General features: G+C 36.9%; 1 protein-coding gene across 1 annotated transcript; it reads right to left on the reverse strand.

The window, feature by feature from the left end:
• Window positions 1–25: 25 nt before the first annotated feature.
• LOC130214164 (cathepsin Z) lies at window positions 26–11393 on the reverse strand. Its single transcript, XM_056445711.1, has 6 exons — window positions 11244–11393; window positions 8958–9121; window positions 8698–8877; window positions 5922–6072; window positions 4075–4240; window positions 26–1925 (listed from the first exon to the last, which is right to left on the reverse strand). The coding sequence occupies exons 1-6, from the start codon at window positions 11372–11374 to the stop codon at window positions 1812–1814; spliced, it is 906 nt and encodes a 301-aa protein (XP_056301686.1). The 5' UTR covers window positions 11375–11393; the 3' UTR covers window positions 26–1811.
• Window positions 11394–23496: the final 12103 nt, after the last annotated feature.

Here is a 23496-nt window from a genome sequence, read left to right on the forward strand (position 1 = left end):
AGAGACTTTTCCTAGAATTAAGAGGTGAGAAAACCCCACTTTATTTCATAAAAACTACTAAAAGACCATATTTACATATTTGTTTTGAATATTTTGTGTAAAACAATTGAGACGCTTCTGATATGTGATGTGCAGTATTATAACATTAAATTACAACTCCCAGACACATGTACAATCCTTGCACTATTAAACCTCTTAAGTTATTTGGCACAATCTACAATAAAACAAGTCAATCATTTTAACACTTAAAGCAGGGGTGTCCAAACTCAGTCCTGAAGGGCTGGTGTCCTGCTGAGTTTAGCTCCAACTTGCTTCAACACACCTGCCAGGACGTTTCTAGTATATCTAGTAAAACCTTTAACTGGTTCAGGTGTGTTTGATTAGGGTTGGAGCTAAACTCTCCTGGACACTGGCCCTCCAGGACTGAGTTTGGACACCCCTGATGTAAAGGGATAGGTCACCCAAAACTAAATATTGTCACAATACCACTATAGGTGAATTGAAGAAACTAAATTGGCCGTAATGTATGTGTAGGTGAATAAGTGTGTATGGGTGTTTCCCAGAACTGGGATAGGTCACCCAAAACTAAATATTGTCACAATAGCACTGTAGGTGAGTTGAAGGAACTACATTGGCCGTAATGTGTGATTGTGTATGCGAATGTGTGTATGGGTGTTTCCCAGTACTGGGTTGCTGTACTGGATTAACTAAACCAAATAAAGGTTAAAAATAACCCAACCAAGCACCAAATATTTTTGACTTAATCATTGGGTTAAATACTGTATACCTCAACGTTTTTAGAGTGTGTGTAAAACATATGCTGGAAGGGAATCCACTGCTCAGTTAAAATTGTTGGGTTAAAAATACCCCAACATATAACCCAACTATAGGTTATTATAGCAACATCCCAACTATGGATTATTTTATTCCAATGCATAGGATTATAAAACTTAACCCAATGCATTGGGTTATTTTGATGTTTTTTTTCCATTCTGGTGTTACTACTATTACTATTACTACTATTAATTGTATAATTATGGCTGTGTAAATAAATAACATGCAGTTTTCAAAAATATTGAAAATGCTTTATTTCCACTACATAAGTCACAGTGTTTTTATCCATAGATCGGCTACGAAGCACATGTTTGAATTATCAGTAAGAGTGCTGGTGAAACTAATAGAATAGTTATTAACTAAATAACCCACTAAAGGTTAAAAATAACCCAAACAAGCACCAAATATTTTTGAATTAATCATTGGGTTAAATAAATACTGTACCTCAACGTTTTTTAGAGTGTGCGTAAAACATATGCTGGAATAGTTGGCGGTTCATTCCACTTTGGCGACCTCTGAAATAAAGACTAAGCTGAAGGAAAATGCATGAATTGTCACAATCCAGTTTGGCTTTTTTTTAACACAAAAGAAGATAACTTGAAAAATGTTGGAAACGCGTAACCATTGACTTCCGTAGTGTTTTTTTTTTCTACTAAGGAAGTAAATGGTTACCAATTTCTAACATTTTTCAAAATATCTTCTTTTGTGTTTGACAAAAAGAAACTTAGGCTAAATATTGAATAAATTAAGATTTTTAGGTGAACTATCCCTTTTAAAATGCATATCACTCATTTCTGTTGTCTTTTTTTTTTTTACAGACGTACATTTCTGAGGTCTGAAAGATTCTCCTATGACACATCTCCCTTGTTTGATCTGACAACGGTGATTTACATCCTGAATAAGTGTAAGTAATCATAAATATAAACAAGCTTGTACATGATGACGTCAATTCCAGAATATTTCAATTGGAGAGAGATCTATGTAACTATCGGATCTCCGTATGCACAGTCGTTCTCGATGGCGACATTGTACCAGTTTCCTTTTCCTCCTTTATAGGCACTAGTGACAATCCTGGCCCAGCCTGACTCGCCCTATGACAGAGAAAAACACACAAATAAAACACTTCATGCATGTTTGAGAATGTTAAAGTCCACATGAATCGGAAGCTGCGACCATTTTATTTATTTATTTGTATTTTTTTTGTATTGTGATGCAGTTCTTATAGAAACAGAATATTAAATTAGAAAGCAGTGGGCGTGGCTTGTTTTTCTACAGTGAGCTGATTGGATGTAGTAAAGTAGGCGTTTCTGGAAAAGGGTTTGGGGAGAGTTATTACAACCTAACAGACTCCTCCTCCTCACCATTTCTGTTTGTCAAAACTGACAGTTGGAGGGGGCGTGGTTAAGTATGTTAGCCACGCCCAATACCTCAGACGGACCTAATCTGAGAATTTAACTCCAAATAAACAGGAAGTGCATTTTCAGATTTTAATTAAAGATTAAAAAGGCAAACTATTTTTTTTTCTTAATGACACACAGATAAAATTGTTCACCACAAAACTAGCAATGTGAGCTAACAAAATCATATGGCCAGTTTTGATTTCCTGGGTAATTTTATGTAGATGCATTAAAAGAAACATTCAGAAGCAGGCCCACAGCCAGCCTTGTGACAAATTCTGGAACTTTATCATTGATGGGTGGGTCTTTCGAACCCCCCCCCCCTTGGCAACGGGCCTGTTGTGTTCAGATTGAGAAATTCTTTTTATTATCTGTGCTCCATTTACAGTTAAATTCACAATCATTAGCCCTCCTCCTGTTTCTTTTATCAAAGTAAAAATGACTTTATGTTCAAGTTGCACAGAAATCAGTGTTCTAAAACGAATAATGAAGACAGCAGAAGTCAATGATTGATTTTAATTCTTTAGCCTGACATGTTTACTGCTCCAAAATATTTCAAACGCTTCTTAAAATAAAATATATTGTGTTCACTGGGGAAAACATGACCCAGACATTTAAAAAGGAGTTATTTTACAGCAGTAATCCCAATACTGTGGTATTTTTATCCAGGGTTATCCAGCCTGATCTCACGAGGAAACATAAGTATTTTACGTTTTGTCAGTTTAGTGGCTAATTCGTACATTTTCGTACAACTTAATTCGTACGATCTTAAAAGAGGCGTGGCACCTAACCCCAACCGTCATTGGGTGATGAGCAAATGGTACTAAATTGTACGAATTAGATTGTACGAATTACCCACTACATCAAAAAGTTACGAATTGCGTTGGGGTTATCATGGCGTCAGAATCTTAGGGTGTACTCAAACTAGACTATCCGAACCATGTCCAGTTGCATTTGACCTCCATTTCCTGGTTTGTTTGACAAGTGTGAGTGCTCCGAATCGGGTGCAGTTCAGTTTGCCAGCCCTGGCCTGGTTGGATGAGGTGTGCCAGAGAGCGGTTCAGTTGGGCTCAGACGCGGTATGCTTGTAGTGTGAGTGCAAAGCGTGCCTGAGCATGAAACTGGACACGCAACGTCACTTAAGTGACTGTTTCATATGTATTTATTAAGCATTCTTAATCTTCATTGAACACGAACTGTCATAGTTTATTAAAGATACAAACCCCTCACTGCACGTCAGCTGCACCTTCAGTAATCCTCCTAATACCTGCAGCACGAGGACTTTTTATGAGCATCAAAAGTGGTGGATCTGTTCAGCAAAAGCTTTGGCTGCGTGTCATCACCTCACAAATGACTCAAAGTAATACAAAACGATATAACTAAAGCAATGTCCACAGTGCTGAGCGAGAGCACTTCTCTTCGGTTAAACTGAACAGTCGCATCATCGATGGCGTAAGCGTGCTCCGGCTCAGAAGGTAAATGCAATGTGAGTGTAGGTCCTCAGGGAAAAGGAGAGGGGGGACAAGCACGCTTCGGCACAGTTCAAGGCAACCATGCCTAGTGTGAGTACGGCCTAAGCCTAAGGAGAATGAATGAATGTTTACTGCTCCAAAATATTTCAAATGCTTCTTAAAATGAAATCTATTATGTTCAATGAGGAAAAAAGTTGTTGTTTTTTACCCAGACATTTAAAAAGAACATACTTTAGGGCAGTAAATCACAATACCGTGATATTTTTATCCAAGGTTATCATAGCGTCAGAATCGTAAACCAGTCCATGCCTAGAAACAGGCCTCTGGTAAAGCTGAATGGGTTAATTGCTGAATTCTGTTTCTCTACTAACCCAGAATTCGCCCCAGGAGTTTCTGACGATCCAGTATTCGGTCCCGTCCTCTGTGACGCCCCATCCTGCCACTGAGATGATGTGATTGGGGATGGACAGAATGTGAAATTCAGCAAAAACCCCTCCATCATACGCCTCCAGGCCTTTAGTGGCCATTATTGCACAGCTACAACACAGAATAATGGAGAACATGTTTCAATTCAATGGCAAAGCTCATCCACATACAAATGAAGTCAGAATTATTAGCCCACTGTATATTTCTGTTTAACAAATGTTTTCAACACATTTCTAAACATAATACTTTTATTAACTCATTTCTAATAACTGATTTCTTTTATCTTTGCCATGATGACAGTACATAATGCTTTATAGTGACATCCAATGGCTTAACTAGGTTAATTAGGCATGTTTTTTTTTTTTGTGCTGCTCCTCATCTTTTAATTACAGACTAACTGATGGGGCGTGGTTAACCAGAGGGGCGTGGCTAAACATTTTGCTGTTTCCATTCCATTTGCAACTGTTTCCATTCTGCAAAAACCAAAGTTGCAGCAAACTTTGATTTCAGTATGATGACAGAGATTTCCAACTGAAACTGAATATTAAGTAGGGGGCTGGGTTTTTGTGCTGCTCCTCCCATCTTTTAGTTGCAGAAAACTAACTGTTGGAGTATTTTGAGTCATTAGAGAAGGACTGCTATTCCAGAGTGGATTTTTGGTTAGATTATTGATTAAAGATTACGAAAACAAACTTTTTTTTTAATTGGATAAATTTACATGGATTGATTTTACACAGATTAACCATCCACCTAAAAACTAACAATGTGTGTTAGCAAAATAAATAGTCAATTTTAATTTTACAAAGACTTTAAAGTCATGTAAAGGTCCCGTCATCTAAACTGACACATTATATGAAATACCAACTTAGTTATCTGGCGCATTCTACAATAAAATAAGTCATTAATTGTATCACTTAAAGGGATAGTTCACCCAAAACTAAAAATTGTCATCAATTGTTAACTTAAACTGTTATACTATTTATGCTATTTATACTGTTATGCTATTTTGTTTACTCACTCTTTACTTGTCACAAACCAGTTTGGCTTTCTTTGAACACAAAAGAAGATATTTTGAAAAATGTCTTTTTTTTTTTACAGATATTCATTTCTATAAGATTCTCCAGTGACCGATCTCCCGTGTTTGATATGACAACGGTGATTTACATCCTGAACAATCACACAATAATTGTAAGTAATCATAAATTCACTAAACTGTTATCATTTATTCACCCTTCATTGGTAACAAATCAGTTTAGCTTTCTTTGAACGCAAAAGAAGATATTTTGAAAAATGTTGAAAACCAGTGACCATTGACTTTTGAAGTGTTTTACAAGTTCTAAAAAGTTCAAAATGAATTTAAAAGTTTTATTCTGTTTGTTTAACAGTCAATTAAATGGATAAATGTAAAATAAAACCATGAAATCAAACTTACCTTTATTTAATAATCTAATAATAGAACTGACTTAACAATTTCTTTAAACCAGGAAGTTCCTGTTCAGAAAAAGAGTGTATCCTGTTCTAAATAACTTTCAGTTCACAGCTAACATTACAAAAATTCTAAAACTGACTTTCATTCATTTTTCCTTCGGCTTAGTTTCTTATATATCAGGGGTCACCACAGTGGAATGAACCGTCAACTATTCCAGCACATGTTTTATACTGGGAAACACCCACACATTCTCACATACACACTCCCATACACCATGGCCAATTTAGTTTATTCAATTCACTTATATGGGGGGGGGGGGGGTATTTTTCACATTTAAATGGAAATATCGCTTGTAAAACTTGCCTGATTGGCCCATTTTTAAAGATCTCCGCCTTCATTCGGTCTCGTCCTGAAATGTCCCCGTAGTCTCCTACCTTCCACACTGTGTAGTTTTTAATTATGGAACAGGAACCAAAAAACGAGCATGTCCCACACTGATTAAACGGGTCACATTCTGCAACGAAAAAGAGACGAGTTTATACATTTAATATATAAATATTATACATATTAATATATAAGACATCCGTTCATTAATTTCCCTTCGGCTTAGTCTCGATTTCAGAAGTCGACATAGTGGAATGAACCGCAGACTATTCCAGCATATGTTTTACGCAGCAGATGCCCTTTCAGCTGCAACCCAGTATTGGGAAACACCCATACACACCCACTCATACACTAAGGCCAATTTAGTTTATTCAATTCACCTATAGCGCATGTGTTTGGACTGTAGGGGAAACCGGAGCACCAGGAGGAAACCCACGCAAACACGGTGAGAACATACAAACTTCATACAGAAATGCAAACTAGGCCAGCCGGGACTTGAACCAGCGACCTTCTTGCTGTAACAAGACAGTTCTAACCACTGATCCAATGTGCCATCCTTAAATAAGACTTTTAATATTTAAAAAAGTTGCATGAAACAAGAGATCCAATCGTTTTTTTTTCTTCCTTATTGTGAGTGAAACGGCTTCTTGAATAAGAAATTAAGGGTGGGACTTGATTTTGTGCATGGAGAATTGATTGGTGGTTTGTTATTTGTGGATGTCATGTGATTAGCAGGTTGCTCAGCACCCGTACCAGTAATTACCAATCAGAAAATCCAAAACTTCTCTCTTTCCTCAATGGCATCTCTCTTCAAATTCATATTTATCACAATTTTTAATTGAATTTGCATAGAGATGCCATTTGAAGGAGGAGGGAATTTATTTAGACTGACTATATGGTAAAATAACACAGTGCATGCATATATCGATTATATTAAACAGTTCAATTCACCTTTATTTGTATAGCGCTTATACAATGTAGATTGTGTCAAAGCAGCTTCACATAAAAGGTCACAGTAAATAGGAACAGTGTAGTTCAGTTTTAGAGTTTAAGTTCAGTTCAGTTTAGCTCAGTTCAGTGTGGTTTAATAATCACTACTGAGAGTCCAAACACTGAAGAGCAAATCCAACGATGCGCAGCTCTACAGATCCCGAACCATGCAAGCCAGTGGCGACAGCGGCGAGGAAAAAACTTCACTAAAGGCGGAAGTGAAGAAAAAAAACCTTGAGAGAAACCAGGCTCAGTTGGGCACGACCATTTTAATTTCTCCGCTGGCCAAATGTCTTGTGCAGAGCTGCAGTCTCAGTGGCGGAGGCAGGAAGCTGGCCTCAGCGAAGACTCGTCTGTCTCTGGAGCATCACAGGAATCAGTCTCATGTTCTCCACTCCTCCATGACCACCACAGTAGCTGCTCAGGATTCGGCCTGGTCCAGGATATGGAAACCTTGGGATCATCTCTTCGTTGGTCTTGGATCGAATCAGTGACTCTGCATAGTCTGAGGGCCTCGGGAAGAGTAACCCCAGGTGGAAATGGAGAATAAAGAAAATAATTAGCGTAGCTGCTGTTCACAGTGTATATCAACAAGACGCATAACCTGTGTGGAAGCTCCCTAAGTGGTGCACTAAGTGTATGCTTTACTGAACAGATAAACAGTCCCTCCAAAACTTTGCAAATCCTATTGTAAAGTCATGCAATAAGAAAGCCCCTGTCACTGATCCATTTTGCAGTGTAAACAAAGCAGCGACAAAACGCTAGCCCAGATAGTCATGCAGTGTAAAACAAAGCAGCGACAAAACGCTAGCCCAGATTTGAAAATCATGCAGTCTGAACTCGGCATTAAGCATGTGGGCGATGCGGTGGCGCAGTAGGTAGTTCTGTCGCCTCACAGCAAGAAGGTCGCTGGTTCGAGTCTCGGCTGGGTGGAGTTTGCAGTTTCTCCCCATATTCGTGTGGGTTTCCTCAGGGTGCTCCGGTTTCCCCCAACAAGTCCAAAGACATGCGGTACAGGTGAACTGGGTAGCTAAATTCTCCATAGTGTGTAAGTGTGAATGGATGTTTCCCAGTGATGGGTTGCGGCTGGAAGGGCATCTGCTGCGTAAAAATGTGCTGTATGTGTTGGTGGTTCATTCCGCTGTGGCGACCCCAGATTAATAAAGCCACTAAGCCGAAAAGAAAATCAATGATGCCATTATTGAACTATTATTACTGGAAATTGCAATGCAATGCATCTTAAATGTTTCAAAATTAAATTAATATAATTATTATTAATTGATCACATGAATTAAAGCAATTTTGAAACATTTTTTAAGATTTTTAAATATTTAAGATTAAATATTTTAAAGTTACATAATTAATTGACTATTATTCAATTCAAGTTCATTTGTTTGCCGCTTTTCACAATAATTATTGTTTCAAAGTAGCTTTACTAAAGGTGCACATCACTGCATTACAATTAATTTGGGGAAATTTAGGGTTATTAGTTACGATAACTTTATTAGTTACTAATAACTTTAACTAGTAACAAATAGCTTTTAACAGTTAAAGTTATTATATATAAACATTGTTAACCTGCAGTTATATAGTATATAGGTGATGTGTATATGTACGTTCAATGAAGTGAATTTGTTGTATGTGTATTATTATTACTTATTGATTAATTTGCATCTAATTGTTAAATTGCCTTATATGTGCAACATGTACGAGATTTTCATGGCAACTCTGTGTGTTCTTGCAGACTCAAAGTTTGATGACTTACTTTGATTTCGGGCCTGATAGTTATTGCAGGTCTCATCAGGAATGCCGTGCTCATTTGCATATGCGTAAACACCCAGATGATCTCCTCCAAAGCATGACCCCACCTTGCCACAGTCAATCACGTTCTGCACTGACAGGTACGCAGAAGGCCACGCCCCCTTCCTCTTAATGTTAATGCGGTCTGAATTTATAATGAGGCAGAAAAGCTTGTTGAATGATTCGATGCTAATGTACTATACTATTTACTGTACTTTTTTTTACCTGCGAGAGCACTGGTGGAGCCCATAGCCCAGCATGAGCCGCAGTATTGTGGGATGTGTTGGTTTCGGGTGATGCTCACATAGTTTTTCCCCTCAATGTTGCGCCAGTCCCAGGAGGCGGGGAGATCAGAGACGTTTAAATATTCATGAGGACGGGCATATGTCCTAAAGCATGAATTATTATTATTATTATTATTATTATTATTATTATTATTATTATTATTAGTGTCAATGTATCATCATTTTGTTGAATGAGAGAGTAAAATATACAGTTGAAGTCAAGATTATTAGCCATCCAGTGAATTTTTTTCTTTTTTTAAATATTTCCCAAATGATGTTTTAGCTTTTCACCATAATTCCTATAATATTTTTTCTTCTGGAGAAAGTCTATTATGTTTAGAAATGTTGAGAAAATCTGCTCTCCGTTAAACAGAAATTGAGGAAACATATATACTGGGGGGCTAATAATTCAGGAAGACTAATGATTCTGACTTCAACTGTAAACAGAAGGTAAAGTGCCTTTTTTTTAGATTTAATAGTTCTATCATGCACTACATACTGTACTAATTAATTTGCTAAATATCCTGTCCGAATTTACTAAATGTTTGAAATGTTTAATTAAAATACAGTGATGATCCATTTAATATATACCAAATTGTTTTTAAATGTTCATGAATTAGGGCACATTTACTTGATAAACAAAATGACTTTTATTCTGAAAAATAATTTCTAAATATGAAATGTATAAATACATAAATACCAAATTTATATTTCAAAAATATATGCCTAGACAGCCTGAAAAAAAAAGTTTGTTTGTTTTTTTTCTTCATTTGAATCGTTTATTTTTTCACATTAATATATATATATATATATATATATATATATATATATATATATATATATATATATATATATATATATATATATATATATATATATATATATATATATATATATTAAAAAAAAAAAAAAAAAAAAAAATTATATAATCTGATTTTACTTGTCTGTCAGTTTCTTAAGTAAATTTGTCCTGTTTTATAATGTTTCATGCTGGAAAACAGTTATAAAATAAGGAATATGTATGTGTGTGTGTGTGTGTGTGTGTGTGTATATGTATATTAGTTTTTGCACGATGAGATTACCATATTTACACTACCGGTAAAGTTTGGGGTCAGGTTTTTTTTTTTTTCCCCATGTTTTTATTTTATACAATTATAGCAGAAAAATTAAAACTGAAATTGGGGGGTAAATAAACAGGGGGGGGGGGGGCTTTATAATAATTCAGGGGGGCTAATAATTCTGATTTCAACTGTATTTATTGTATGTAGTTTCAGTTTTACCGTATTTTTGACAAAATAAATGCAGCCTTGGTGAGCAGGAGAAGCTTATTTTAAAACATTTAAAAATCCTACTGACCCAAAACTTTTGACCGGCAGTGTATATAGAATGATATTTTGCATATGCAAAAAAAAAAACAAAAACATTGTATTACCATAGTAAAGTACATGTAAAATTAAAAATGAGCTTTAATAGCATGGTACAATAGTAGTGCATTATGTGGTAAAATCATACCTAGAAATATCCATAATACACCACATGAAACATTACCAGTCATTTATAGTAGATACTGTAGTATTTCTGATTTGTAGAGTGTATTATAGTATTTGCAACACTTTTATTAGTGAATGTTTCAGCATACTGTAGCACTAACTATAGTGAACTGGAAATCTATAACAAATGCAAGCTTTTACTACAATAAATTGTGGTGTGTTGTAAGAATTAAATGTAGAGTTGTAGAAAACTATTAAGGTAAAGATGGTTTTATATTCGCATATTCGTTCAGTGACAACATGTAACACGCATGTGACAATATGGGGAATTTTGTTTACCATTGTATTTTTAATATTCGTTCTAAAAACATATGACTTCGTTAACGTTAGCACTATTTATTTTACGTGACTGAGAACAATGTTGTACGTACTTTGATAGTTATCGGCTGCTATTATGATTTCACTATTTAGAATTTGCAAAAATATTTTTCTGTAATTATATTAAGGAGAAAGTCTGAATGTGTGAATATAAAACCAGCTTTACCTCAATTAGAAAACTTCGGGAAATTTGTTTATTACTAAACGTGTATTACCACAGCAAATATAGGATTACCGTAACAGATCAGCAAGTAATTCAAGTACTATACTGTAGTATGGTTCTAGTATGCACTATAGATTAGTATTTTTTTTCTGCGGGTCGTATTGTAAGTGACAGGTTAGTGAAAGATATTTCCTACTTTATGAATGACGCTCTGTGGTCCTTCATCGGTTTATAACATGAATCTGACAGAGGCTGAACTTCAGTGAATCCTCCAGTGTGCACAAATACATTAAGCAGAAATGAAAACCACAACACAGCAGGCGCCATGATGAATGTTTACATCTGAGTTTGACACTTCAGAAAAACGAAAACTAGAATTTTGGTGCCCTCTAGAGCTCAGGAGAGAAAGTGCTCGCGTTTGTATGGGCTCGATCAATTCAGCAGGCCATAGACTGAATATAACTATATTCATATAAATGCAGAATTATGAATATACCAGTGGTCCCCAAACTTTTTTTTTCTGCCAGGGCCACTGCTTTTTTTTTCTTTAATGGGGGCCGGTGTTGTGCCGAGAATCGCATCCCTGCCGTAAAATGCACCCCCTCTGAGCATACCTGTCAACACTGGGATGTGAAAATGAGGGATATGCCCACCATAATTAGGGACCCCCCCCCCCCCCCCAATTTAAACTGATTCATTGATGATGAGTAAATACCGTACAGTGGTCGTCCATGTAGACGGAGCATAATGTAAGCAGGGGTGTAGCAACCAGGGGGAGAGGGGGGGTTGGGGGATTCGTCCCCCTCACTTTTAGACACAGACCATTTTGGAAACAGGTGATTTAATAATTATATGAACGAGTGATCTCATACAGCTGTACCCCACCCCCCCCCCCCCCAACTTTTAAAATGTCCGCTACACCCCTGAGCCTAAGCACAACCAAAGAGCTTAGAATGACCAAGAGGCGACACTCAATAGAACGTTCCATTGCAATAGCAGCGCCCAGCAACAGCCCCACGATTCTGCCATTTTGTAGTGAAAGAAATCTGCCAAATATTATCTGGATGCAGCCTTTATGATGCAAGCTGAGATTGCATCACTCGGCGATGCAATGTAAGACACAATGCCCTCAATGGAGTGAGTGACGTGACGGGTAGGGTTAGAGGTGGGGTTAGGTGAGCGCATTAAAAAGCATTGGATGCAGCTCAGATTGCACTGCACCAGGTCTGCATCCAGACCCCTCTCGATTGGCCGTCCATTGGATCTTATTGCTGTCGTGATGGCAAGCAGCTGCTTTGTTTTTAAACAGCGCATTAAAGCTGAGATACAACCTGAAAGACGACAATACAACACTTACTATCACAATCATCAGCGCTCTTATAGTAGTTTATTTTACAGACTTATGGCTCGTTTCCACTGACTGATACAGTACGGTACGGTTTAGGTCGGTACGGGTCACCTTTATCAGGCTTGCATTTCCACTAACAAGGGTACCCTTTTGGTGGGCGTGGTGTATGACAAAGTTTCTGTATGTCTACAATAAAGCTGTACGAGTTGCACACATCATATGAGAAGCTCTTCTCACCAAACAGATGCTTTACACACATAAATACTTGTTGAAATGTTTATTACTAACTTTTCTATGAACATGAGTTGATTATAACTGCAGATGAATGACAGTGCGAAACAGCCTACTGTAACGTCTGTAATTATATAAAATAACTAAATAAATGAACATATATAAACACACACAGCCCCTTACAGTCTCCGATATGTTACCAACTACAGAAGAACTACACACAACAGACATTTCATCTGTATTTAGGTTCAAAAACAACACAAAATATAGCCTAGAGTTAGTGAAAACCTCTTGTCTGTGTATGTAATCTTCAGCAGCACATGTAGCCTCTGTTAGAGAGTAATTCCGTCATTCCCAGTTCACATTAGTCCAAAAGGTAAAGATAATAGTTATAGATGGCATTTTGTTCATGTTTGCTGAATAATAATGTGCTCCTTTTTTCCGGCTTCTCCTTTGTTTCTTCGCACTTCCCTCTCGCGTTTGTCAGTGTCTGACAGGATCGGGTTTCAAAAGCACGTCAATAATCAAGCGCAGGTTATTATCATCAGCTCAAGAAGTTTGTTATTTCAGATATAGACGTGCGGCGAACTCAAGGAAAGAGAAACCGTACGCGCCTCAGACTGCCTCGTAAAAAACTATGAGGCAAAGGGTAGATTCTGCTCTACTCCATGGCTTTGTAGCTGTTCATCAAGACGACGACAAGGTTTGTTTGAGCCTGGAACACCCATGGCTCATTATTATGTATATGTAATTCCGCTGTAATCTTCTCGTTGTGGATTTTAAACATGGTGGGTTTTTTGTTTTCATTCTGGCTTGTTGCATGAGCGAGTGACGTATCTCTGTAAACCAATAGTGTTCAGCTGCGCATCTAGCTCCGCCTTTTAAAGGGGTGTCGAAAAAGTGGTACGGTTCGGTACGCCTTTTGACAGTGGAAACGGCCATAAAAGCGTACCGTACCGTACCACTCAGTGGAAACAGGCCATTATAACAAGAATCACCAAGAGGTGACACTCTAGTGCAATTTGGGAATCAGCCACTAGATGGCGCAGTGGCCAAATGGTGAAATCACGGGGCTGTTGCTGGGCGCTGCTATTGCAATGGAAGGTAAGTCTAGATCGGGTATGTTGCTGGCCGGAAGTGCGATATGCGCATTTAATAAAGCAGCATTTTTTATGACACTGTATAACAATAATTAATATTTTTGCTGTACTGCGACGGGGGGGTAGGCGTTACAAAATTCAATTTATTGGGTAATTTAATAGATAACATAAACAATACTCTGTACAATTGCTGTTTTTATGTTACTGTGAACGGTTGGGTTCAGGTGGGGGTAGACGTTAATAAAATACAATAAATTGGAAATTTTATAAATAATAGAAATAATTATCATTAACTTCCGGCTGCAAACGTATCCGATCTAGCAACAACCACAATGGAACTTTCTATTGAGTGTCGCCTCTTGGTCATTTTAAGCTCTTTGCTTATAATATGCTGTTGTTCTATTGGAATTTATTCCAAAATGGCTGCCGCGCCATCTAGTGGCTGTTTCCCAAGTCGCACTAGAGTCTCAGCTCTTTTGGTGATTTGTATGTTCTTTGGCACAATTAAAGAGCATAGAATCACATTGCTATAACATGTGTTGTGTACATGACATATGTAGACTTTACACTTGAACAGGCCAAGTCAAACGTTGCAACTGACTTCCTGAATTTTAATTAATTAAAAAGTAAAAATAAAAAACATCGTAAAACATCTGATTTAATTTTATTTTTATTAAATTAGTGAACAGACTGCATTTAAATTGGTGAAACTGTTAAGTTGGCTGACAGACTAATAAAGGAACATGTAACAACAATTTTTTGGTCAAGTATCTGACCTACAAAAAACATTTTACAAAAATGGCCTATTGTATGGAAAATCTAGACTGAGCTTTTACTTAAATACTTTGTACTTTGAATTCAATTAATTTAATCAAATAGTTAATCAATTAAAATTAAATTACAATCAATCTGTAATGAAATTAATATAACATCCATGTAAAAAAATAAGGGACACATACATCTGTCAGATATGATTAAACTTGCTAGCTAGATACAATAGCTTTAACACTTGAAAGCTATACCAGTTTGAAGCTGAAAAAACAGTGAATTGAATTATATGAGTGAATAATACTTCAGAAATACAATTTTAAACCGTCTGAGCAATATTCTGAACATGATTTATTTACCACAAGGTTTGTTTTATACTGCATAAATGCTCATATAATGCTAATTTCTATCAGAGTCAGACTGAGGAAGGGTCTAATTGAGAATGTTTAGTATGAATATCATCACTCAACAGTTATTCCTCCATTCAGGAATTAATTTAGTTGCAACCGTCACCACTGGAAGTTTAAATATTTCAGTATATTTTGCAGTAATATTTGTATAGTAGGCTAATGAGTACTGTTTTGAAAGGAATTGAAGCGAGTTTTAGATATCAGACCACCCAGGCTAAATGAATGTTGAATGAGAGGAGGTTTGTCCTGATTTATTTTGGATGAGCTTTTGCGTATTTGATTGTGTTAAAATGTATTAAAATGTAGCCAAAACATAATTTTATCTCCCAAATAACTTCTATTTCCCATATATACTGTATTTAGCTGGTCGTCTACAGTTGTTCTGTTGTAGTGAGTCATTCTGACCAGCAGGTGCCGCTAAATCCATTGAAATGTTTGAGATTCCAAGCAATTGTAATATCATTGCAACACGTAATATTTTACAGCGAAATTAGCATATTTATTAAGGATGGTATTTTGCACATTTAAAAATATGGTATTTTCAGAGTTCAAAACACGTTTAAAAAAAAAAAAAGAAAAGGGAAAAAAAAAAAGATTGCCTGCTCAAATGGCATGTAGGCAGAGAATCATTTGAGGCAGAGAATTATTTGTAGTGGTGTCCGAAACCATAGTGGACTTTTTGAAGTGCACTTAATCCCACAATGCATCATGTCAAATTTCCCAAGGGATATTTAAAAAGTCAGCATGAAATCAAAATTTACTCTTATGTATATAGTAGTTCTTGTTTATGAACGCACTTTATTATTTATTAATAATAAAATATGTGCACTTTTATTATTAAAAAAATATTAATTTGCAAATACTATATTTCTGGTAACACGGAATTCCTTTAGGGGGGGCTATTAGTCCTTCAGAGAGGAGCTCTGTTCTTTAGGGCTGGGCTATCAATGCTGTTAGGGTAGTGCTATAAGTCATTTAGGGAATGACTATCAGTGCCTTTAGGGCGGGGCTATTAATGCCTTTAGGGCAGGGCTATCAGTGCCTTTAGGGCATGGCTATTAAGGCCTTTAGGGCTGGGCTTTCAGTGCCTTTAGGGTGGAGCTATTAATGATTTTAGGGCAGGGCTATCAGTGCCTTTAGGGCGGGGCTATTAATGTCTTTAGGGCAGGGCTATCTGTGCCTTTAGGCTGGGCCTATTAATGTCTTTAGGGCAGGGCTATCAGTGTCTTTAGGGCGGGGCTATTAATGCCTTTAGGGTGGGGCTGTTAAGGCCTTTAGAGCAGGGCTATCAGTGCCTTTTAGGGCGGGGCTATTAATGCCTTTAGAGCAGGGCTATCAGTGGCTTTAGGGCGGGGCTATTAATGCCTTTAGGGCGAGGCTATTAATGCTTTTAGGGCGGGGCTTTTAATGCCTTTAGAACAGGGCTATCAGTGCCTTTAGGGCGGGGCTATTAATGCCCATAGGGCGGGGCTATCAATGCCTTTATGTCGGGGCTATTACTGCTCTGATGCTAAAGCATTTTAAGCTCTTTGAAAGTGCTTTATAAATTTATTTAACTAAATTAGACTATCAGTGCCTTTAGGGCAGGGCTATCCATGTCTTTAGGGCGGGTCTCTCAGTCCTTTAGGATGGGACTATCATTTCTTTATGACAGGGCTATCAGTGTGGAACTATCAGTCATTTAGGGCGGGGCTATCACTTTATGGTGGGGCTATCAATTCTTTAGGGTGGTACTATCATTTCTTTAGGGTGGGGATATTAGTACCTTTAGGGTGGAATAATCAGTCATTTAAGGTAGGTCTATCAGTGTATTTAGGGTGGGTCTATCAGTGCCTTTAGGGCGGGGCTATCACTAAGGCTGGGCTATCAGTTTTTTAAGGCGGGGCTATCATTTCTTTAGTGTGGGACTATCAATGCCTTTAGTGTGGGGCTCTCAGTTTTTTATGGTGAGGCTATCAGACTTTTGGGCCGGGGCTATCAGTTCATTAAGTTGTCTCATTTCTGTCCTGCCTTCGTGGGCAGCAGTGTTTCAAATGAATATGATACGATTCCATCTATAAAATGTAGCTCCTTCTGAAACATTGTGCAGCAAAGACATCTGACGGTGATTCCAGTGGACAGTTATCCGGTTTAAACTGGCATTCAAATCTAGTCTTCCATCGATTATAATCAGTTCTCAAAGGATGAAATCATTTCAATTAAATGAACATCACAATTGGGAAAAAAAGGATAATCTTTGTTTCATGCTTGTGTTGCTCTGACTATATAATGTCTTATTTCTTTTTAATTTGTCTAGAATAAAGAAACTTATACGTACTAAAATTGTAAAAACTCCTAAGGTCAATATTATTAGACCTATTCATATTTTTTTCTCTCTCGATTGTCTACAGAATAAACCACTGTTATACAATGACTTGCCTAATTAACCTATAGCTAAGCCTTTAAATTGCACTATAAGCTGAATACTACTGTCTTGCAAAATGTTGTGTGTCCTCAGGGCAAAGACTAAATAAATTAGCTACTAGAAATTATCTATTAAAACTATTATGTTTAATATATAGTATTATATTATTTAAAATTTGTCTTCAGTTGTATTTAGTCAATTTAATAATAATAGAGCAATAATAAGACTGAAGTGTTCTGAAGATTCTGGACTGTAAGTTTGCACGTGTTGTTTCTTGATCTAACTTTACTGTAATGAAATCATGGCCAGTGCTCATAACTTTGGGAAGTTGTTTAATGATCAAACTTTGTCCACTCAGCAGTGTGTGTGTGCACTCAGATCGCAGTGTGATTCAATTTAGCTTCCACCTGCAGTTCATAATGTCAATTAAGCATTAAATGCACATGAATCTCCTGCCTGGATCAGAGAGAGGAGAGTTTTTCCACTGGGTCATGACATGATCTGAATGCAGACAGGCAGGACCACAGATCTGATTGTGGACTTTTAGAGGAACGAAATCAGCCTCCATCAGCATGAGTACATTCATAATCACCTACTATAACTTCTGTGCTGTTTTATTGCAGTTTGAGGCTTGTACAGCATGCATAACATACATTTAAAATCTGATTTATTTCTGGGGTGGCATGGTGGCTCAGTGAACACAAAATATAAAACTACATTAGCCCTGTGTGAAAGTGTTTGCCCGCTTAACAACTGTTCGGGCCACCGTTCAAGTGTGTTTGATCTAAAACATGCAAACATGCAAACAATAAGAATTCGATAAAATTCCTGCATTTCATTGCCTTGTACTTGTACATGTGTGATGACAATAAATTGAATCTAATCTAATCTAAAGGGGCAAACCCTTGCACTGGGGGGCACCATGCACTGTATATGTAAATTTTTATTTTTAAAGTTTTGGATGGTAAATTAGCACAGTATATCTATCTAGTTTGCTAATATACTGTAAAAATATTTCTAATATCAGATCCACAAATAAACTTTTCTTATACATACATACATTTATTTTCTTTTCAGCTTAGTCCCTTTATTCATTAGGGGTGGCCACAGAGGAATGAACCGCCAACTTATCCAGCATATGTTTTACACAGCGGATGCCCTTCCAGCTGCAACCTGGGGAACACTCGTACACGATCATTCACACACATACACTACGGACAATTTAGCTTACCCGATTCACCTGTACCGCATGTCTTTGGACTTGTCGGGGAAACCGGAGCACCCGAAGGGAACCCACGCCACACATGGAGAACATGCAAACTCCACACAGGAATGCCAACTGACCCAGCCGAGGCTCGAACCAGGCAATTGTGCTACCCACTGCGCCAACGTGATGCCCTATATATATATATATATATATATATATATATATATATATATATATATATATATATATATATATATATATATATATATATATATATATATATATATATATATATATATATATATATATATATATATATATATTATATATATATATATTTATTAATTTTCTTTTTATTTATTTATTTTTTATTTATTTATATTTATTTAAAAGTGTATGAATAAATGAATAAAAAGATTGACTTTAAATACAATACAGATGAGATTAAGTGACGTGTGATATGTTTAATGAGTGGTTTAGCTGAAATCAACAACAACAATTTTGTTTTCCATGATTACCATTTGATTACCAACAGGAAGTGTATTTTCATATTTCAAGAAAAGATTACAAGGACACCCTTTTCTTTGCTCAATGACGTGCACAGATGAATTGTTCACCATAAAACTAGCAATGTGAGCTAACATAATCAATATGGGTAATTTCATTTGTACTTTAAAATTTGCCTGTTTAGAACAGTGTAAAATAAGTCTCTGATGTCCCTAGATCGTGCATGTGAAGGTTACACTAAAAATACCACACAAATAATGTTTTATAACTTTCTGAAACTGACTCTTTTAGGCTTTGATCCTAACAGTGTCATTTTGATGACTAGTTTGAATTTAAATGATATTGTGCTCTTTTTAAAAGAGGGCGGAGCTACAAATGCCTATGTGTCAGCATAGTGGCAGATCCAAAACAAGACTAATACTGCGTTCACACCAGATGCGGAAGAAGCATCAACCTCGGGTGATTTACATGTTAAGTCAATACAAAGACGCAAATAGAAATCCTGCTGCATGATGCGCGCGAATAACACGATTTGTGCATTAAATGCTTGAGTTGGAAAATCTGAACTTCAGCGGACATTTGCGCCACGTTAACCAATCAGGAGCTTTCTCTTGTAGGGGAGGGATTATGACGTAGCGCCTGTTGTTGGTGTCCCTGGGTAAAGCCTCCTGCCAACACTGGGCAACAGTTCATCAAACTGGGCTCTGCTCAGTCGGAAGCACCGCTGAAATCCTCCATCATCCAGGGATAGTTTCTGGAGGAGTTGATGAACACAGAGCTGGATGCACCTCAGAATGGATCTAGTGGACTCAGAGACGGCTCCAAATGAATCTATGCTGTTTTTCAGTCGTACTAAAGCACATAAACACAGCTACTCTCTCATTAAAATCATTTAGCAACAAAGCTAGAGTCACTGGGCAGATAGAAGCCCTGCCCGTCATGCAAATCTGCGTCTATTGTGAAGTGAATTTGACGCACGAATGAAGTGAGAACTCAATGTTCTTGTATCTATTTACACGTGAATATCGCGATTTATCCACGTGTACCGCATCTGGTGTAAACGTATCATAATAGAGCCTTCACATCAGACTCTAAAAGCTTATATAGCACTTGCTCACTGCTGCTCTTATAGTTGTGTAAATTGCTTCCTTGTCCTCATTTGTAAGTCGCTTTGGATAAAAGCGTCTGCTAAATGACTAAATGTAAATGTAAATGTTATACACTTGAAGTGAGTTTACTCACTTCATTCGCTCATCAAATTTTGAAATTCACTTCACTAGGCACGGATTTGCGTCATGGGAGGGATGTCTGTCTGGCTGGCGACTCGTTTCGTTGCAAAATGGCTGACATGAATTTCATTGAGATGGAAGCTGCGCCTTATGTGCTTTGGAAGGCTGAAAAATGGTGTAGATTTGTTAAGTGCAGTGTCTGGGTCTATCAGATCCTTCAGAGGTGCACCCAGCTGCGCCTGGATGACGGCAGCTAGAGCAAGCTCCTGGTTATGTTAACACGAATGTCCGCTAAAGTTCGGATTTTTTTTTTTTACTTGAGCAATTTGCGTGAATAATGCCCGAAGTGAGTCCAACCCCTTATCAAGTCACCCCATATCATTCTATTGAATCGCATCATTTGCACCGCCTCATCCTGTGGCCTCATCCATGAATGTCTAATTGTTTTTTTCAGGGTTTCCGCAGGGTCTTAAAGTCTAAATTTAAAAATTTAAATTTTATGCTTTAAAGTCTTAAATTCGCTGTTTTAGGTCTTAAATATTTTTGCTCAGGTCTTATTTTTTCGGTGTCTATGTAACGTTACATCTAATGCTCATTTAAATTCTTTTTGCGCTGCGAATGTGACGTCATCGCTGTATTTGCGGAGGTTCGCTTTGGGTGGACGCGACATGATTTCAGCTGGCGGAGCTCACAAAATTTTTTGAGACTCGGGTGAAGTTCGCGCTGCGCCACGTTTGATTTGAGTTGAAATTAAAACACTTTGAAAAGATTTTGTCTGAAACGGGTATGACTGTACAGACATATTTATGATCCGTCCATGCGTGATCATAGGGAGAACCTGATGACCAATAATTCTTGACTAGAAACTGCAACAGCAGTGGGAAAGGAGGAAAGTTTTTGGAAATGTTTGGAAAAACCTGAGGGAAAAGTTTGTTAAAACAAAAAGAGAGGCCATGGCAAAGTGGAGACCCAGGTGGTTTTAATATTACAGAATATGTTTTTCCACCATTCACAGGTTCAACACTGATGTTTATATTATATTTTGAAGTTAAAACAATTTAATAGCTACAAAACTAAAATGAAGGAACAAATTATTTCTTTGATAACTGGAAAGGAAGATATGAACCTGTCAGTTTACAATATACTGATGCCCTATTTTTAGGCTTTATTGGTTATAATGATCAGGAATGTTGGACCATTATTGCCTTTTTAGCTTGTAAGTAGAGGACAGAAACTAGCCAGAGAGTCATGTGTGAATTGTTGAGTGGGCAAAAAAAAAAAAAAAAATCAGTATATTTAGTATGTGTACTTTTTTTGCTTTTATTCTCGCCATAATAAAAAAAAATATATAATTGTAGAGCAACCCATGTTCTGTTACCATTAATATTTAACTTTAATAGGTAGAACTGTCTGAGATATGAACAAAAGCAAGTGATGCATCAAAGTTTGATTTAAAAAACTTGAATGGTTACAGAAATCGTAATCGTTAAAATAAATAATAAAAATAATAAAAAATAATTAGTTTAAAAATCTTGAATGATCATAATGATATGACCTAGTTCTGGAAACTTTCTTCTTCTCTGTTTATCCGTCTGACTTTACTGTCTGTTTCTTTTGACCGCCCCCTGTCATTTAAAAGAATATCTCAATGGTGAACACGTCGAGTATAAAAGCCTCGTCTGTTCCGTGAGGTGAGCGATGCGGCGCTAGTCAAAAGTATAAATCAGCCTTAAGATGTTTGTTTTTTCTGTAGCTCAGTGGTGCATCTAACCTGTCTTTAGTACTGTTCAATTTGAACACATTTATTTTACCACTAATTAAGTAATTTTGCATTTCCTCTTTACGGGTATGCGTGTTTTTGAAATTGTGATATAGATCTTAAATGTAATACTTAATGGTTTCAAAAGGTCTTAAAGTCTTAAATTTGACATCACGATATCTGCAGAAACCCTGGTTTTTGCATTGACTTACCATGTCAATCACTCATGCGTTCACACCGGACGTGGATGAAGCATTAAGCATGAGTAATTTACATGTTAAGTCAATGCGAAAAGGCGAATCATTCAAATACGATTCATTGGATTTAATCAATTTAAGCTAAGTGGTTGCAAACAACATATATGGGCTGAATTTGAACAAATTAAGGAGAACATAACTAAATTTAATTTGTTTGTTCAAATTCAGCCCATATATGTTGTTTGCAACCACTTACCTTAAATTGAGTAAATCCAATGAATCTGGTTTTTTTTCCAGTGTAATCCTATCCTAATGAGGGAGGGGGTCACTAATGGGCGGGGCTTTCCCCCTCTGATGACATGGACAAAGGGAGAATTTCAATCAAAGTGTTTCTGCAGACTGTTTTGATCAAGTGTGATTATAAAAAATAAAACGAATACATTTTTACCATTAAAAGCTGCTTATATCCAGAGATATCAGTTGTAGACTGGTGTTTAAACCCCATATAAAAGTGATTTTTGCATAATAGGTGCCCTTTAATCAGTCTGTCTTTTAGTCACAGTACCTTACAGAAAAGGACATTTGCCTGTTGACGGAACCAAAAAACTTTGAAAGATGAAGCTTAAAAGCCTCAGTCGGCTCTTGAATGCTAATTCTAATTGTATGGCTAACGCATCTTTAATAATGCAGAGCTTTAAGGGTAGATGGTCATCCGTGGTTGAGAGGTTATCAATGTTTCAGGGCTCTGATGATGATGATGATGATGATGAGCATGCCTAATGAAGAGAAACAGGCTTCAGTGACATCACACTCACACAGCAGATCGTGCGCTGTGATTGGCTAATCATGTGGACAGGTGACTGTGGTTGTTCCAGTATAGAGGAATCCATTATTAATATTCCCAATTGTGGTGTTTTTAACTAGCACATATTCTCTTATGTGAAGACAGTAAAGCATGCCTCGGTGATGGATGCGGTTGTCAAAGTGTTATTTTAATGTGGTGCTTTTATCGGGTTTATTTTTTATTAATTTGAAACTTTTCTGTTAGCATTTGTTGTGGTTTTAGGTCCTGTTCCCACGAACATGGGAATTTTCAAAACCAACCTTTTTTAAATGCGGTTTGGCTGTTTGTACGCACAAAAATGAATTTTCAGGTGACTGAAAGCATAGTTTTCTGAAAGCAGAGTGGTCGTGTAAACATTACAACTACCTGACAAAAGTCTTGTGGCCTATCCAAGTTTTAGGAACAACAAATAATAACTTGACTTCTAGTTGATCATTTGGTATCA

Source organism: Danio aesculapii, chromosome 2 (assembly GCF_903798145.1).
Source record: "Danio aesculapii chromosome 2, fDanAes4.1, whole genome shotgun sequence".
Lineage (NCBI taxonomy): Eukaryota > Metazoa > Chordata > Actinopteri > Cypriniformes > Danionidae > Danio > Danio aesculapii.

What these genes read in the sequence shown, in the direction of transcription:
- LOC130214164 (XM_056445711.1), bottom strand. Translation starts at nt 11,374, where the DNA reads ATGGCGCCTGCTGTGTTGTGGTTTTCATTTCTGCTTAATGTATTTGTG. An exon ending in CTCCACCAGTGCTCTCGCAG is followed by an intron (nt 8,878 to 8,957) that starts GTAAAAAAAAGT and finishes TTATAAATTCAG; the next exon opens with ACCGCATTAACATTAAGAGG. An exon ending in TTTAAAAATGGGCCAATCAG is followed by an intron (nt 4,241 to 5,921) that starts GCAAGTTTTACA and finishes TCTGTGTTGTAG; the next exon opens with CTGTGCAATAATGGCCACTA.